The 19,187-nt window shown below is 42.3% G+C and overlaps 1 protein-coding gene across 9 annotated transcripts in view; it reads left to right on the top strand.

Annotated features, from left to right (window-relative positions):
* Positions 1-19,187, top strand: part of enox2 (ecto-NOX disulfide-thiol exchanger 2) — a 278,033-nt gene that overhangs the window by 199,492 nt on the left and 59,354 nt on the right. For all 9 annotated transcript variants that reach the window (XM_072668263.1, XM_072668268.1, XM_072668266.1 and 6 more), the window contains one exon: positions 15,260-15,466. In XM_072668263.1, the coding sequence (XP_072524364.1) occupies positions 15,260-15,466 (207 nt within the window). The remainder of the gene's footprint in view (positions 1-15,259; positions 15,467-19,187) is intronic.

Below are 19,187 nucleotides of genomic sequence, written 5' to 3'. Positions count from 1 at the left end.
CATTAAGATTCTGACAGGTCATGCGCTTCGCCCAGAGCTGTATGTCACTGCATCTGATGGTTGAGAAAGCCACCTGCCATTCAGATGGCTGGACTGATTGACTACTGGAGTGTTTTGGTTTTATATAGAGGTGAAGATGTCCTCTCTCCCGTCCCATCCCTTCCTTCCCTTCCTTTACGTCAAACGCTGTTTACTCTTCCTCAGTTGTTCCTGTTGCTCTCTTACCTTTTCTCTTCTTCATCTCTTCTTCAATAGGTAGCCCCCCCTCCCTTCTCCACCATCACATGATGCCACCAGTGCTGAAAGGCTGAAGAATAGTTTGCGCTTCCTCTGAGTCACATGAACCCAGCCAATCACATTTTCTTAAACTGCCACAGCTAACAGACACCCCCACTGGCTAAAATAGCCTAGAGTGATGTGTATGTGTATCCACCCAGAGAGAGTGAGCACATCTGTGCTCTCTAGGACTCCTGGCAGCACGGTTGTAGAATCACCAGGGATCGAACCTATGACCTGCCAATGCTAGGGTCAGCGCTTAGACGGCTGCCGCTCGAGAGATCCACCTCTGACTCTGTTAACATTCCTCCAGTAGTGCTTTCCTCTATCTCTATGTAAATCTCTCTCTCTCTCTCTCTCTCTCTCTTTTATTTCTCCCCTTCAACTCCGCCATGGGCTCTGCTGATCTACATGCACAGAGAGACATGGTGGAGAGAAATGAAAAGGGCTAAGGGTTGTCTGGGTGAGGTGTTGAGGTCAAACAGGGGCTGTAATTGAAAGGTCAACTTGTGTAGAGACTAAAGCCCTGTGGCATGTAAAATATGCTATACTGCAAGGAGAGGGTCAGAGGATGAGCTAATTACCTGAGCCAGTGTGTGTCCTTCAGCCCTCTTGAACAGAGGAAGAGAGCAGACCCAAGGGCCCTGCCACTCAGACTGGGTGCTGAACATATAAGAACACACAGCTGGAATCGACGGCTGGCTTTTCTGAATCTGTGTGTTTTTCACTCATTAGCTCAGACTGTAAGAAGTGTGTAAAGTGTGACAAGGTGAACATGCTGACCCTTACAAGATCAGTGAATATCACACCTTGTTTTTGTGCACTGTGAAGCTAATGCTAGTGCTTTTGCCCAGGAACACAAAGGACGTCTGATGTTTTTTCTGTTGTCTGTAGGTATTTGTTTTGTGCTTTTATGGAGTGATCGTAGAAAAATGATAAGCTGTGCTTTAAGTGGGAGGTTTGCGGTACCGCAGTGTTGCTGACCTCTCTGCGTGTTCTTGGCGAAGTGTGTGGTTAGCTACCTTAAGAGATTGTAGCTGGTTGTCCAGGTTAATGTGTAGCCTAGCATCTTGTCCATTTACATGCTTCCCTGTGATGCACAAAGAGATAACAGTGGTTGGACTTCATGGTAGATCAGTTCCATGTCTTAAACTCTTGTTATTCAACTATGCCAAGATAAATACAGTGAGACATTCTAAGGCACGTTAAAACATCGGGGTCCAAGCACAGCGGAGCCACTAGACTGATGCACACATAATGGTCACCTTAGATAAGCATATATAATACAGTTAACCCTGTATTTTAGCTTAAGAATTCACCAGAATTCTCATATTAAAATCAAGGTTTTTCTTTTTGGAGCAAGGCTTCAGGACCCAGCTGCAGTGGGTTGCCTCCTGAACTTCACTGCTCATTTCTGACTGTTATTTGGAGTGTTGATGTGGCTCCTGCCCCCTGTAGACTCTTGTTTTCACCTTGGACTTGTCCTGGGCTCGACAAATGTGGTCTTGACTACAGCCCTAGCTGATTCTTCCTCTGACATCTTGACCAAACGTGGATCCGTGTAGGAAATGTGACCCCTGCTTTTCCCCCAGCACCACAGATATAGTGTACAGGAAAGGGTTTCTTAGATATTTTAAAAGAGCTGCGCTTTGATTCTTTGTCGAGTCAGTAAAAGCATTTTCTCCCGAGAGCAAATAAGCAAATAAGGAATGGTTATTGTTTCCAAGAGGCATATCTCTTAATAAAGCCAGACATTTAGAAGAGTACTTCACTGCCAGTCAAAGGATGAGACTCATGTGCGTTCTGTTGTCAGAATTTGTTGAGACGAATATCTCAAACCACAGGCAAAGCCATTTGCAGTGGTTTATGTGAAGAAGTGAGACTCTTTGAAGAAGCGTGGTTTGTAGACGTTCCATTGCTTTCTTTGCATAAGCACGGGGAGAGCATCTTTGTAGCATCAGCTTTGTTGTGAAGCCGTGTCACACTCGCTGCATCTTTCAGTCGCGTTGGTCTGACTGATGAGCGAGTGAAAGGGCCTTTTCACCGCGCCGAGCTGCATCTATTGTGGCGAGCTGCGAGAGGAGAGAACGCTGAAGAAATGGCTGTTCGTTTTCTAGGTCAGGTTGGGAGTGGCTGCAGATAGCAGTGCTTTCAGCTTTTATATGCCAACTGCAGGCTGAGAAGGAGGCAGACGGCTGATGAATGCGATGCAGGCGTGGATTCTGCCCACTCTCACTTTGATTATGCTTTAATCCTGGCTAATGACACCTGGCTGTCGGTGAAATTAGCCAGGTGGGTAAAATTGGCACGTTACATTTGGTTTGATGAATGTTGTCCCTATTAAAAGAAATGATGGTATGGTAATAAGAAAATGGTGGAATGCATTGCCACACAAAAGACCTCTCTTGCAAGTTTAATCTTACATATAGACCTGTGAAAAAGTTAGCACACCCCATAAAAAACATTTCTCTTTTTTAACATCTTTAAACATTTGAACAATATTGAGAGATTGAGTTAAATAACTAAACACATTAAAGTAAAGAAATTACTTTTAAACATATTTGTAAAACATGTGCACCACGTCCGCTGCAGATCATTAGAACATGGTTAGAGTGAGTTCGATCACCATGAGGAGATCCAGAGAGCTCTCTGAGGCCTTCGGAAAGGAGGTTAAAGATGCATCTGATGAGTCTGGGAAGGGAGGTAATAAAATTAAATAATAATTTAGAAGTGAAACAAGTCCCAACATGGCCTGGTCAGGATGTTCTATCAAGTTTAGCCCAAGAGCATGTAGCTCTTACCACAGTCCATGTCAAAGTAGCACATTTATCATTATAAAGAGTCCTGAATTTTCCTGGGAGGTGTGCAAGAAGGGAACTTTTAATAACCATGCTATCAAAAAAAAACATCACAAGACTTAAGAATCTACGCATCATAGCACATTTTTCACATGATTAGGGGTTATAAAACCGTGATTAACGGTTCATAAAAGTCATGGTTCTGTTTACACCACAGTCTGGACCTTAAGGTTCGTTATGACTACGGTGCAACCTATATACCTATATAGGTTCCATCTGCCATATATGCCATATAGCGCCTCCCTGAGGTAGTTAAAACAGTCTGTAGTGTGTTAAACACATCACACATCATTCTGGTCCAATCCACCGTGATTTTGGTAAAATATTTTCAGCTGTTTAAAAATCATAGTTAAGAACAGTGAAAGGTAAAGAAGAATAAACAAACAAGGGGGGACAAACAAGACTACAGTTACCATAGCAATACTGCTAAACCACTACAATTCCCACAATACCATGAAAATCCAACAGCTTACAGCTTAAGGTTGTGTGTGTGGCTGCCTCAAAAAACGCCTTGTTCTCCATATTGACCTTGACCATTGGCTAGCCAGGGACATGTCCCTTCCAGTGCACTTTGACCAGCCTCAGTCCCAGCTGTGGTGAGTTTGTTTTGCTGCGGCCTGCTTTAAGCCCACGGGCAGCAGCGTAGTTTAAAGAAAAGCAGTCGTTGAGGGCAGCACTTTCTTCTTCAGCAGCTAGGAGCGCTTAGAAAAGCCTTCTGTCTCACTCCCAGGGGGCTCCCTGCACCACGGCTGTTTATGGTAGAAACTGAAGTCACTCAGCTACTCTTTCTGCCATCGTGTTTCGCTTGTTCCAGCTCTCCTTCACTCTGACTTATTTCTCTCTGTGTTTTCCTCTTTCTAAAACTTGCTACGCACCACTTTTGCTGCCTGACTGATCTTTTTAATGCAGATGTTATATAGGCTAATGGTTATTGGATGAATTTAATTAAGTCTAGAAAATGATTTTGCTTAAAAGTAGACAGTTCTCTTAGGAACTTTTAAAGTTCCATTAGAAATCTGTTAATGGTAAATCAGTCCTATCTCCAGAGCTTTCATACGCACCATGCTGGTCTGAAAAACAAACCAGTTTGCAAAGTATTGACACAGGATTTTAAAATTTAATTGCATTTTCAGTGAGATCAACCATTTCATTAATCAGTGAAACACAGAAGCTTGCAGAGAATAGATTGGTCCTGATTTGTCCCTGACCCCACACTGTGTGTTTGTACCCCACCAGAATGTTCAAATCCACATTCATTAGATTCAGGTGTGGTTTGTGTGTTTTGTCATCATGAAGGAGCGTTCGTATGCCCAGAAAACCAGTGAAACATCATTGCTGGTGTTGGTTCTTTTCCACATAAGCCTCGGTTCAGTGTGTTAAAATCGTTTTGTTTGGAAAACAGGACCCCTATTATACAGAAGGACTGATTATCTCTCTCTCTCTCTCTCTCTCTCTATATATATATATATATATATATATATATATATATATATGTAAACATGAATCCAATAATATTTATTTGTATTATTTATTTTGCAGGTTAAGAGTTAATCAGTCGTTCTGTACTTCAGGTCCTATTTTCCAAAAACAATGTATCACACATTTGTTGTTTTAAACCATGCAAACAGATGTCTTGTGATGTTTCACTGGTATTTTGGGAATTGTAGTGTATTGCTATGGTAACTGTAGTCTTGTTTGTCCCCCCTCCTCCTTCTTTACCTTCTCTCTTGCTACTGCATGTACACACACACACATGTGTGTGTACATGCACTCTCTTGCTACTGCAAGACCCCTCACATCTTCAGTTTTCCATTTCAAATCTTTATTTCCCAACCAGGCCGCTTGACCACTCTCCTTTAAAAATAAAAAAGCTGGACTTAACCTGCACAAATAAAGCAAGCATCTAGTACTGAGTCTCTCTTCACTAAAAGAAAGCATAAAACGTGTGTTTGAGTGTGTGGCTATCCCCTGTGACCCCTCACATCTTCAGCAGGTTCAACCATCAGTGGTTCATGGAACAGCTTTTGCCACCTGAAAGAAATCTGCATTCAGCTGTACTTGATATTCACAATGATATGGGAATCATATCACTACCTGCATTAAATATACAAATATAATTACTATAAAGGTACTTCAGTTAAATTACATTCATTTAAAAAATGTAAATGAGATTTTTTATGTTTACAAACAAATTAGCCACACCATAGCAACCACCTACTAACCCTGCAGAAAAACAGTAAGCAAACCAAAGCAACCATTTAGTATTCCATAGCAACCACTTAGCAACACCATAGCAGTCAGCTGGCATAAACACTTTCACGACATTGACCACATTGCAACAGTCTAGCAACTACCTCGGAGTGGGCAGTACTTAAGCCGTGGAACCGTTCTGCGTTTCTGTGTCTCAAGGAAATAATCGTGTCTAGTTCAATGTTTATACACTCACAGAAATCAAAAATGATTGTTGTGCCAGTGTTTCAAATGGTTGATTGTTCTTATTTAGTGTTAAAAACTATAAAAACACAAAAAGGCAGACTGTCAGACTGCTGTATTAGACCGACAGGCTACAGCAGTGTGAAGCAGCAAGGCACATTTGCACAAATGCAAAATGGCACAGTTTGTCCCCTCCCCCCAATCACCCTAAATGTACCTGCAGCTGTCTAGGCTTAAAGTCCTCAGTGTCTCCCACCCTGCTGCTCACTGCTGCCTCCATCAGCCTCTGCTCCACTTCCACCTACCCACTGGCATCCCTCTCCACGCTGCTGATGTTAATCAGTGGCTGAGGATCCCCGTGGCCTGAAATCTGGCTCGTGAAGGAGCACACGGCCTGGCAGGATACAGTCAGCGTGGCTAATATCATGCGCCCCTCCCTCCTCTGGGCACCTGCAGCTGCGCTGCTCTATGTGTGAGGGATCCACTGACTCAGTGTCCGTCTCGGTGTCCTGTCATCGTCAGGGCAGGCTGCATATGCTGCCTTTCACAAGTTTCTGACCCACAGCCTGCCCTGCTTCCGTGCCTCAAAATGACCTTTCTGTCCAGCATGGGCCTCTTTCTCACTCCCTTGTTCTGTCCCATGTCTTGTCTCTTTCTTTTTCTCTGACTCTCTTGCTTGCAGCTAAGGGAGTGTGTCATTCTGTATCTGTCTCTAACAGCCTCTGTGCTCAAAGTGCTGCCATCTGGCCTTTCCCATCACCTCCAAATAAAATACAACGCACAGTGCACATATAAGCTTTTTATACTTTGCGTAATAACAATATTTTGAATAAATGATACGTATTATGTGTAATTATGTGTATTTGCAGTGTAAGACTAAATTAAAATGATGGTACTTGATTAATATGTGCCCTCATGATTACAGGTCTTCATAATAAGCAGTACAACAGATGTAGTAGATATGCGCAATGTGGAAATCAAACACTTACAGTCTAAATGATTCAACATTCAGCTGTTTGCAATCAACCAATCACACAAGAACAATTTAAATAGTTCCACACAAATGCTCATGCCATGTCCAAACACATGGCTAATGGTTTCCAGATCACTAATGTTCTTGGGTTTGCGTGCTTCAACCACCGCTTCCCCATCAAAGATTTACTGTGGGGTTCAGATCAGACAATTATGACGACCACTCCAGAATCTTCCAGGTCTTGAAAACAAGCCTTGGTGGACTTTGCGGTATGCTTGGGATTATTGTCCTTGATTGAACCCATGTTGCCCTCCACAAAGAGTTTCCAGTGCCATAGGAAGCAAATCAGCCTCAGAGCATCACTGAGCCACTGCTGTGCTTCACTGTGGACAGGTTTTTTTTTTTCAGGTGATGCTTCATTGATCCATAGCTTTCTTGACTTCTAACATGCTGTCAAACCTCACAGTCAGCCCTTGATTAGTTGCATCAGTTGAGACAACACCTGATTTGCAAATGCGTGCTCTTATGAGGCATTCTATTCAAGGGATGAATCATGCTGGGACTGCAGTAGTCATTAAAAGAGTGGGATTTTGTGTTGAATTTGGAAAAACATGTATTATATTTTTTATAATAGTTTTATTGAGCTATTGAAATTGTTCTTGTTTGATTGGTTTATTGCACACAGCTGAAAGTTTGTAAATTTTTGCTAATCAACCCAGTTTACAGTGATGGTTAAATCATTTCGATTGCAGCTGTTAATTTTTTGAACTCTTGAAGATCAATAAGAATGTTAAGATGATGCTGAGCTCTTGCAGTTAAATACCTGTATTTTACTCATTTTACTGCATTTCTAACCTTTTAGGAATTAATATATTTTTGCATAATGCTGTTCTAGGTGGAATTAGTTCTAATTTCTGCATTTCATTATTGTTTATGCATCTGTATCAACACTGTAAGATATGAAAATGAGAAAGTAATGCTTTTTGATATAGCACTTCAGTAAATTTTAAATTAAAGGGCAGTATGTCCTCATATCCGGGAAAGAGGCCAAACTGACACATTTTGTATCAGAAAACGTATATTTCTGAATTGCTGAAAAGTTATTATACATCCCAGAAAATGTATACATTATTTTTCAAATGTTTTAAAAAATGAGTGTGTGCCCTAATGATTACAGGTTTTTTAGAATAACCTCAAAATAAGACAAAACAATAGCACTTTTTACTTATCAGACAAGGAGGGAGTCTGGCTGTTCACTTGTAACAGCACAAACCTGTGTAAATCTTAGCAAAAAAAGATTTTAATTTCTAATTATTAAAAATGTATTTCTAATTATTAAAATTATATATATATATATATATATATATATATATATATATATATATATATATATATATATATTTCTTTTTTATTTTATTATTATTATTTTTTTTTTAATTAAATTACTGAATTTATTTAGTTTCTAGTGCCCAAAATACCATTTAGACTTCACGTTTAACACTTCCGAATGAATGAGGATAATTCTTGATGCTTAAATTATGTGAAAGAACGTTATGTGAGATTTTTGGCCTTATTACTCTACCCTGAGTGTAGTGTACACTGTTCCTGTGCTGGCCTGTAACCTTACTGATGTAGCATGCTAGCAATATGCAACTCAGACTGTGTGCTGGAAGGTGAGGTCTCAGAATAGCCCAGCTGCAGGGTTCAGGTGGAGGCATGAGGCTGATGACAGAACTGCACCAGAAAGGGCGATAAAATGACAGAAATGGGCAGGGAGTGGCGGTTCCTGCCGCGCCGCCCCCCTGAGGAAAAGCCTGTTATAGGTGTTTGTGATCACTGCAGGCTTCAGAGGTCTCGCTGGAGATAACGTTCCGCTTCCTGTGCTAAAGAAGGACAATACACAGCAGGTAGCAGCAGTGGCACTGAGTGATCACTGGCTTTCCTGCAGACAGCACCACTTACCTACTGTTTCCCTGCTGATGCTTTTCTCATGCGTGAGAGTGAGGGCCAAACTTTCATAACATGCATAGCCTCTTAAACACACACACACACTCACACACACACACACAAATACTTGGCACTTCCACTCAGACTGTAGGTGGGTGAGTATAGATGGCTAGATGGATGACTGCACCAGATTTTACTTTATAGTAACATCTTTTTTTACACCATTTACAACACTTTTTTACACAATCATTGTCAATTAAGTCCTTTACATAATAAGCACAGTTTATTCAGGCATCTGTAAATTCATTCGAATACAGCATTGTTTTATTTACCTTCTGGTTCTGGTTTGGCTTGTCAGTTACAGCTGCTACCATTGCATTCCAAGCAAAAAGGCTTCCATATTGTGCTGAAAAAGGGCTCTGTGACAATAGTGGAACCCTTTTACGTTTACATTTATGGCATTTGGCTGACTTATCCAGAAAGACTTGCCTCTGAATCATGTTACACAGGTAGGCGAATGTAGTGTCAGGAGTCTTGTCAAAGGATAATCTTATAGAGGGAAAGCATTGACGTCACATTCCCGTTGGAACACGACCCCTTTATTCAGACTGAGTGGCAAAACTTATTGCGTTTATTAAACAATCGATTATCTGATTAGGTTAAAGGCAGAGAATTTCCCCACTGCGGGACTAATAAAGGATTATCTTATCTTATCTTATCTTAGTAAGGCTCAACAATAATCCATCCAAATGACCAAAGAACCAATGGTCCATGGACATCAATATGTAGCCAGGAACTTCCAGCTAACTGAGGCTCATATATGCTGTTTTCCTAAAATGTGATTTTAAAAAAAGTTGCAAAATATCACCTTGCTCACAGTATCACAATATATCACAAAATAATAAATTGTAACCCCTGTATTGTGATATGTATTATATAGCCATGTGGGAAATTGCTGGGAAAGGACTTGTCTGTCACAGGGAAGGCAGTGTTATCCACTACGCTACGCCAGTAGCTATGTAGAACAATTTCTATTTTCTATTCTATTTTTACCAGATTTTATATAGAAGCATTTACATAACGCACCAGTCCACAGAACCTTTTAACCAGGCAAAAAGAAAACATTTTATTGTCATAATTTAATAATAAATGGACATGGACTTGACTACAATCTATTTACATTGTCTTCCATTGAAAGTTAAGACGTTTTGTTCATCCTTCTGTAAAGTTCCTGTTTTTTGAGACAAATTTTGGTATGACGGAGACACTATAGAATCATTGCCTTAACTGAAGAACCCTTGTTTTAAGAATATATAATAGTTGTGTTGCTTGGGAAATGTTGGATCTGTGGACTAGGGTTATTAAAATTTAAAAAAAAAAACAGTTTTTAATCTGCACATTTCAGTTCATTGAACGTCCAGTTCTGTTATCTACTGGACGAGATGCTCAATAATGAGGGTTTATTCCTGTCCTCTTTATTTATACAAGGATGAAGGGTGAAATTGATTATCGGTGTGCCTCAGTGTGCCAAGTGCTTCTTGATTGTTAGGAAGAAGCATTTTAAAAGAACGACTCGGTCAAACATTGAACTAGGATCACTTGGCATTGCTACTGCATGGCTTTATTAAGGGTTTATGAGTAGCTATCATCTCAGTACTAGAAGTTTGATACCCTACATCATCCCTGACATCATGATTGAATAAAAGCACGCTTTTGGCAACTACAAACACACTTGCCAGTTCCTCTCACACTTCCTGTGAGTGAGTGACCGATTGTACAGGGCTTGGAGTGGAGCATGACAGAGGTGCTCTAGGGCCACAACTGGGCTTGTTGGGATGTGCAGCTGTAGCACAGGTGAGCTCTGCACTCTTCATCACCATCATCTTCTGCCCTGCTCTCACTGTAGCTCAGCTCTGAGGAAGGAAGGTTTCATACGAGCTGTTGATGGAGTATTTACTTTGTGCTACGTGTGAGTAAATAAAAGCAGGACTTCAGAGTGCAGTGTGTGTGTTTGTGTGTTTGTTTGTGTATATGTGTGTCTTCTAGAAAGCACGTCTGTTGGCTCACCCTGTCAGATATGCTGCTCTCACGTCACACTCCTGTTTCTCACTCTTCTCTTCTCACGGCATGCTGGCTGTCATCGCCAAGCTAGCTGTCATGTCCCTGCTTCAAAATATGGATGATTGTTTACTTGTTTGTGCGTGTGGAGGAGGTCTGAGGTCTCTTTGTGTACTGGGGGGGTCTAGAATATGTGTGTGGGTGGGTGTATTTGTTTTCATACTTTTTAGGGGTGGAAATGTTCTCTCATTGTGAAGTGCAAAGCCACTTCAGTGGTGTTGAACAAAGGGTTATGTTTAGTGAGTTTAGAGAATTCGCAGTTACGTAGAGATAGTCCTCTTCTTTGATATAATAGCAGCTTCTATTCCTCAAGATGTTCAAGCCTTTGCTGTGAGAATTTGATTGCACTCAGACTCAAGAGCCTTAGTAAGGGCAGATACTAAAGTCGATTGATGATGGATGATTAAATACACCAGTAAGCACTATTACTGCTTGTCTACTATGCTGTCGGTTGTCCATGTGTTTCCAAAACAGCTCTGATCCATGGAGGCATGGACCATGCAAGACCTCGGAAAGTGCCCTGTGGTGTCTGGTTCTGTAAGTTGAGATCAGAACCCTTGTTCTAGCACATCCTATGGGTAAACAGCACACATATAACTGACTGCCCATGTGATATACAAGAAAACAGAAGTCATCGGACCAGGCGACCTTCTTCCATTGCTCCAAGATCCAGTTCTGAAGCTCATGTACCCATTGTAGTTGTTTCTGTTGGTGGAAAAGGGTTAGCATGGGCATTCTGACTAGTCTGCAGCTACACAGCCCCGACTTGTGCCACAGTAGTCTTTCTGTTGGTTTGGACCAGAGTCTTGATTGCCGTTGTCATGTCTTGGGCGCCCAGCACCCTGATGCTGGTTCTCGTCGGTAGCTATTAATCACTTCTGCCCAGGAGCAACCCAACTTGTTTTGAGGATGCTCTGACCCAGCCATCTGCCCATAGCGAATTCTTATGATCTTCACGCCTGTGCCACCTCATGTCGACTGCAAGAGCCAGCTGCTCAGTTAACATTTAATAAATCTATTGTATTGTTACAAGACAATCAGAGTTTCATCTGGTCATAATGTTTTGGCTTGGGGGATTATATGAGCGCTAATGTAGGACCTCCACATACTGTATTAAAACAAGCCTGTGTGTATGTGTTGTGTGTGCTCTGTATTCTGTGTCTGAGACTCCTGGGGCTGTGTCTTCATTTGCACTGATTATCGTTAACCCGGTGGACGAGCATCTCTGTGCGTTCCAGCACCAATTGTGAGTGGTGAAATAATAGGTTTTGATTTCTTGGCCACGTAAGGAAGACGTTAACTTCTGAAGACATTCTCATCACTCCACTCCCTCACCACCCTGAAAAGCCCCGCTGTATGTATGTGTTGTAGCACAATGTATCATTTTTAAACCGCTGTGCATTGAACCAGACCACCTGCTGGGTCATGGAAGTCTCACGGAAATGAAAGAATACGTTTACGCGCTCAGTCTTATCAGGCTGTGCTCACGTACAAGAACCAACGCAGATAGCGCTCCTGAAAAGCAGTTGCGTTTGTGGGAAACTGTATCAGCGGCTCAATAAAGAGGTTGTTTAAAAGCCTCTTTGTGGTATTGTTATAGGCTTTTTAGATGCAAAGCTGCTCATGAACCTGGCTTTACACTCGCTAAGAGTTTACTGGCTCATGCTGATTTGGCTCATGGACCCCCTGCTACTGCTCAGTAAAATGTTATTGGTTGGAAAATATAAGCTACTGAAAAATGTTATAGATTTCTACGTTATGATCTGCATTATATAATCAGCAGTAAAAGGAAATGGTCAGTCGGTCTTAGGTTGTCTTGTGCAAGTCTAAAAAGACTACATGATTGGCATACTGTAACTATTGCACCTTATATAATGTATCCATCATGTCAATAAAGACTTCATTTAAATTATACCAGATAACGGTCATCATATGTACACATCTACCAGCCATAACATTAAAACTGATAGAAATCTGCCTCTTAATATTGTGTAGGTTCCCTTTATGCTACCAAACAGCTCAAGAACCTCTGAATGTGTCCTGTGGTTTCCTTTAAGTCCAGTAAGTTGTGAGGTGAGGCCTCTATGGATCACACCAGTGAACCTTGTTGCTCCATGACTCTGTCGCTGGTTCACCAGTTGCCCTTTACTGGAACAGGACACTGCATTTTGGAAGATCACTGCATTCCAGGAACACACTGCAAGACCTGCCTGTTGTTTTGAACATGTTCTGACCCAGTCATCTAGCCATCCCAGTTTAGATTTTGTTAAAGTAGCTCAGATCCTAATGCAGATCCCTGACTGTTCACTTGCTGTCTAATCTATTCCACCAGATAATCAATGCCATCACTTCACTTCAGTGTGTTTGATGGTATTGAGAATTTTATAGCTTGCATAAGTGTTGCCAAGTGTTGCTATTGAGCCAACAGAATAGACTGTCTTGTTAACAAATAATTTCTAGGCAGCGTGAAGTAGAAATATCACACCCTTTCACATTAAATCCACAATCGGAATCTGACCTTTCCTTTTATCACACCGCGGGTCTGTATAGTCTAGTTCCCAGGCTTCATAATATTAATAGGTGAAGAGTTGGCATTTGGTCAAATGCCTGGTGAAGCTGCCCTTTGATAAAGCTATGGCTGTGTTTACCACCCAGTTTCATGTTGGGAGATAACAGGCAGCAACTGACCTTAGGCAGCGTGTCAGGTAGGCAGGGGCTTCATCATTAAGAGAGATGCAGCAATAAACTGGAATTAGACTAATCTGGTTGATGATGGATGGCGGACGTTAACCCAGTGCGTGGCCTTCTGTGTGTGGACCACAGAAACTCATCTATTTTCAGCGATTGGCCTGGAGCCAAGCATTTAGGCCTTACGCTGTCCCTCCGAGGCCATTGTCCCTCCGAGGACCCCCAGACAGACACACACTGTAACCCCAGCAGGGCACATTTAGTAACCGCTATCTGTTTTGCTGTTCCATTTATTTTATTCTGCTTCTTTTTTAATTGTTACTTTTCAGACAGATTTTTGCTACATATCACATCCCCCGGTTTTGGAGATATGGCCACAGTACTTTTTTAACTGCAGATTGTTCTTTTTGATTGTGATTCGGCCTGCCAGCCATAACATTAAAACCACCAGCCTCCTGATATTGTGTAGGTTCCATTCATGCTGCCAACACAGCTCTGACCTTGTGGCTTCACAAGACCTCTGAAGGTGTCCTATGGTGTCTGGCACTTTTTTTCCTTTAAGTGTTCCTTCAAGTTTCCTTCTAAGTTGTGAGGTGAGGCCTCCATGGATCACATTAATGAGGTGTTAATGACTCTGTCGCTGGTTCAGCAGTTGCCCTTTTTGGAGCAGTTTTGGTAGATCACTGGTTGCCAGGAACACACTGCAAGCCCTGCCTTAGGTCGTTTTAATTGCATATTTTTCTATCTGATTGTGATTGGGGTTTGTGTGCAACCCTTGACGTACTCAGACGTACATATGTGTTTACAGAGCAACCACTTGTCTAAAACACTTTCTCCCTAGTGGCCGCATAGCAGCAGCCTAGCATCTGTCTGTAAGTGGGATCTGTCTGTCCTCCGTGAAAATGCACTTATCTAGTTAGCACTGCAGTAGCCCATAATCAGGGTTTGATCCTCTGGCTGGGCAAGCCCACCGCACTACATCAACACAAGTCCGTGGGCAGGACTCCTAACTCTACATTCTCCTACCTGTGTAACATGGTTCAGATGTAAGTCTGGATATGAGCATCAGCCAAATGCCATCAGTGCCATAGTGTGCTTTCACACACAGTATATTCACTTCTAGCGTTTGCAGCTTTCACACAGCAGTTCTCTATCCCAGTCCTGAGAGACCCTGCACCTGTTGTAGTTGTGAGCTAATTATAAACCCCTCCAAGAGTTAAATCAGGTTTTAGAACACTTAACTCTTCAGTGCTCAGGTCCCTCAGGACCATTCCCGGCAACTGCTGCTTATTGTAGGGAACTGCGATCAGCTCATTAAACTAGGAGCCAGGCAGCTTTCAGCTGGACAGCATTGTGCTGGTCTACACACACACACACACACACACACACACACACACACACACACACACACACACACACACAAACACATAAGCTCAAGTAGCACATCTTACCCTCCATTGATTACTCACCTCTAGACCGGTGGTCTCAGCTAATTTGGTTTCTCTGAATTGAAACCCTGGGTTTTGGCTTTATTAGTGCAGTAAACCTTCAGGAGTTAGTAACCATGTACCAAATTAGGGTGAACCAGGGAGCTGCAAAGGACTGACAAGGATTGGTGTTGTTTTCCATGTTGTTTTTGTTGTTGTTTTTAATTAAATATGCTCTTCGTCGCACCTTGATCCTTGTATACCTGCTGCTTTGATCAGTTTGATCTTTAAGAAAAGACCAATCAATCTAATACAGATTTTCAAGGCTTTGTTTAATTAATTTGCCCTTTTTGAATCTTTTTGTAATAGCACTCGATTGGTTTCATTTTTTATTATTCTCCTCTCATCCTTGTGTCTAGTCAAAAACAAACCCCACTGTGGTTGTTTTAAATGAGCATAATTAGTTTAATAGTGTTTTTATAGCGTTTTTTATTTAGCAACTTGTAAATAAATCCCGTCTTCCTGTTCTTGCTCTACAGACCTGCCCCCTCCAGCCACACGAGAAAGACCCCCTGGCTGTAAGACGGTGTTCGTGGGGGGTTTGCCCGAGAACGCCACCGAGCAGCTCATCATGGAGGTCTTTGAGCAGTGCGGCACCATCAGCGCCATCCGCATGAGCAAGAAAAACTTCTGTCACATTCGCTTTGCTGAGGAGCACACTGTGGACAAAGCCCTCTTCCTGTCTGGTAAGCATCCAGGAAGATATTTTCATTTCTTACACCATTTGTATTTCATGAAAATGAAGGGATGGTCTTTAGCATGATTTTATGACCTTACCCTGTCCCTACTGAATGGTATCCTTTTCTTAGACTAAAGCCACACTGCAGATGGAGATTCTGAAAATCTGATGAGGTCCCATCTGTGTGCACAATGCCTGAAAGGTTCAGTTAACATTAAGGTTATGAAAGGTGCTATATATATAAAAAGATTGCTGCTGAACTTAGCATTGTTTCATCTTGTTATTATTATATATTTTTTGTTTTGTTGTGTTTTAGGTTGCACGGATATGAAAATTCAGGGCCGATTGCAATACCACATACATATCGCATCGCTAATAGAAATGCCAAATATAAGTCTGCAAGGGCATGAAGTTGTTGAAGCCCAAACCCAACCCATTTTCTCAAGCTTGAATGTACTGAGTATTTTAAGTTGTTCTTTGGTGATCATTAATAAGTATGTGACGGTTAGGGTGAAAAATAAACATTGTAATCATTTCCGAGTGTTACCAGAGAAAAACACTGTAATCATTCCCGAGTGTTACCGGATAAAAAACACTGTTATCATTTCCGAGTGTTACCAGATAAAAACACTGTAATCATTCCTGAGTGTTACCGGATAAAAACACTGTAATCATTCCTGAGTGTTACCAGATAAAAACACTGTAATCATTCCCGAGTGTTACCGGATAATAACACTGTAATGGTGGCTCAGCGGTTAGAGCGCCGGGATATTGATAACAGGGTTGTGGGTTCGATTCCCGGGCTCGGCAAGCTGCCATTGTTGGGCCCTTGAGCAAGGCCCTTTACCCTCTCTGCTCCCCGGGTGCTGGAGTTGGCTGCCCACCGCTCTGGGTGTGTGTGTGTACTCACTGCCCCTAACACATATGTGTGTGTGTGTGTGTGTGTGTGTGAGTGTGTGTTCACTACCAGATGGGTTAAATGCGGAGGAAACATTTTGCTGTACAGTGTACACTGTACAGTGACAAATACGTGCACCTTTACCTTTTTCCGAGTGTTACCGGGTAAAAACACTGTAATCATTCCCGAATGTTACCGGATAAAAACACTGTAATCATTCCAGAGTGTTACCGGATAAAAACACTGTAATCATTCCCGAATGTTACCGGATAAAAACGCTGTAATCATTCCCGAATGTTACCGGATAAAAACGCTGTAATCATTCCCAAATGTTACCGGATAAAAACACTGTAATCATTCCAGAGTGTTACCGGATAAAAACGCTGTAATCATTCCCGAATGTTGCCGAATAAAAACACTGTAATCATTCCCGAGTGTTACCGGATAAAAACACTGTAATCATTCCCGAGTGTTAGCGGATAAAAACACTGTAATCATTCCTGAGTGTTACCGGATAAAAACACTGTAATCATTCCCGAGTGTTACCGGATAAAAACACTGTAATCATTCCCGAGTGTTCCCTGATAAAAACACTGTAACATCTTTATGAATCTTTAAGAATATTTTTATTCTTATACACGATAAATTTTATTTTCGTTAAACAAAACCAGTATTGATTTATTTGCTCTTTTTTTTTGCATTTTTGCCATATGTTTATACCGTGGGTGATCGGACCTAAGATTTATTTCACATAAATGATGAGCTTTCTCCTGTATGTAGATGTTAATAGTGGAAGAAAACATTAAATACTGGCATAAGTGCCATGTCCTTTAAGGTAAGTGCAATTTAGAATAATTTCATTTAACCTTTTATCTAATGGAAATCGGGTCCGTTCGTCCGTAAGCCCTTCACTCTGCTTGACTTGATGGATTGATTGTGCGTTAATGAGGAAGGAGGGACTTGGCGCTGTCCCTCCAGAGTGCTGGAGAGAGGGCGGACGCTGACACTCACGCGCATCCAAGAGCCCCTGACACTGGAGGTCAACGAGCAGACGGGCACGAATGCCCCCATGGTGTTGAATACAAATCAGTCTCCTCAAATTGGCAATGCTGCGCAACCCATGCTTAGCCCACCTCTGTTAATCCCAACTTATCTCCTCTTCCCAGTCTCAGCACTTCAGTCACAACTCAGATCAGTCTTTGTATGCAAACTTTGGTATGTATATACCCCAGCCTCACGATGCGCTCTCCAATAATACCCGCTGCATTATTTACACTTCTCTGAGTGTTGCCGTCTCGGTGGAGCAGCGGCGGGTGAGCACTTTCCCTTTTTTTTTTTTGGATTGGAGCTGCGTCCCATATATCGTGTGGCCTCGTGACAGAGCTCTGCAGGCCTTTCCATAAATAATGCCGCTCATTTCCAACGCAGAACACACCCTATAAAATATTTAGTGACGTCTGGGGGCCATAAAGCCGAGAGCGAAAGGTGGAAGTAAGCAGCGAAAGCCCCGACTCCCTTCCGATGACACGGCCAGTCTTTGACCTCTCTCATACTTTCTCTCTCGCACTCTCTCTCTCTCACTTTCCTTGCCTCCAGATACCCTCCACATAAAAGCCCCCTTTTCCGGCTCCAGGTGCACCCTGCTTGTAAACAAATGCAAAATTCACTGTTGTCTTTCATGTGTACTGTTCAGCCACCCACCCACATACCCAGCTCTGCCCTTGAGTACTCACATGCAGCTCAGTGCCCTCGGCCCTCCCCAGTGCCCTGACTTTTTCCACTTGAGTGCATTTCCTGTGCCTTTTCTTATTTCACTTGCAATTAGCAAATTAGCATGTGTTCACTTCAGAACTGCAAACACAGATTAAAAGTAATGAGCGTGCACCCGAGGGGAGGAACGCGTGAACACGTCGAGTCTGGAGGCGGGAGAAAAGCATGTGTGTGAATGTGTGTGTGTGGTGTTTGGCCATTGTCACCACTCTGGAGCCTTGGATATGAATCACTATTCAGAGCCGAGCTGTTCTTTCTTCACTATAGCCCGAAGGTGCAGCTGCAGCAGAGCGAAAAGCAGATTAAAAATCAGCATGTATTTATAGCACGGAGGAGACAGCCGGATGGACGTAGCGTTTCCCCAATCCAGATGCTCTTAGGAATAAACACACAGGTGTTAGATAAGACGCATTTGTTTGTTTGTCTCCCAGTTCAGCCTGAACGGCGCAGACGTTCCTAAGAAATGCTCAGTCTCACCACGTTGCGTTTCATCAACCGAAAGAGAAAGTTTAGCAATTCAGTTTCACTGTGCCAAATGGATTTGTCATTGGGTTGTCGCTTTGCTTTTTAAATTTAATTTGCAATTTTTCACTGATTATGAAGGCTTAAAAATAAGTTTGGGTGTAATTGGCTTCACAAAATCTTTATCTGTGACTGAAGGATCCAGCTTTCCCTTACACACGAGTATCCACCCTGTTATCGGTTGTTTTTGTCTGACATAGCATTAGAGTGCCCTAGTAGAACTTTCGCTAAAGCATGGCTAGGTTGTCAGGGGCTTTAGGCTTCTTGTAATGTCTCCCGAGGCGAGTAGGCTTGGGGTGAAAATCCTAGAACATTTAGATCCTAGTGCAATAAAATGAATCACCCTCCCTGCAAAAGGGTAACTGGCACCTACCCCTGGAGCCAAGCCTGGAGGTAGTGTCCTCAGGGGGCGCCTGATGGCCAAGCAGCACACGTACCCCGGTCAGGCTCAGTCTTAACAAGTAACGTGGGACGAACATGTGGACCCACCACCTGCAAGGTCTGGATTTAGGATACAGTGATTCATAAGAGCAACCAC

This window comes from Salminus brasiliensis, chromosome 2, assembly GCF_030463535.1.
Source record: "Salminus brasiliensis chromosome 2, fSalBra1.hap2, whole genome shotgun sequence".
Classification (NCBI taxonomy): domain Eukaryota; kingdom Metazoa; phylum Chordata; class Actinopteri; order Characiformes; family Bryconidae; genus Salminus; species Salminus brasiliensis.
This window is presented reverse-complemented; position numbering and strand designations above follow the sequence as displayed.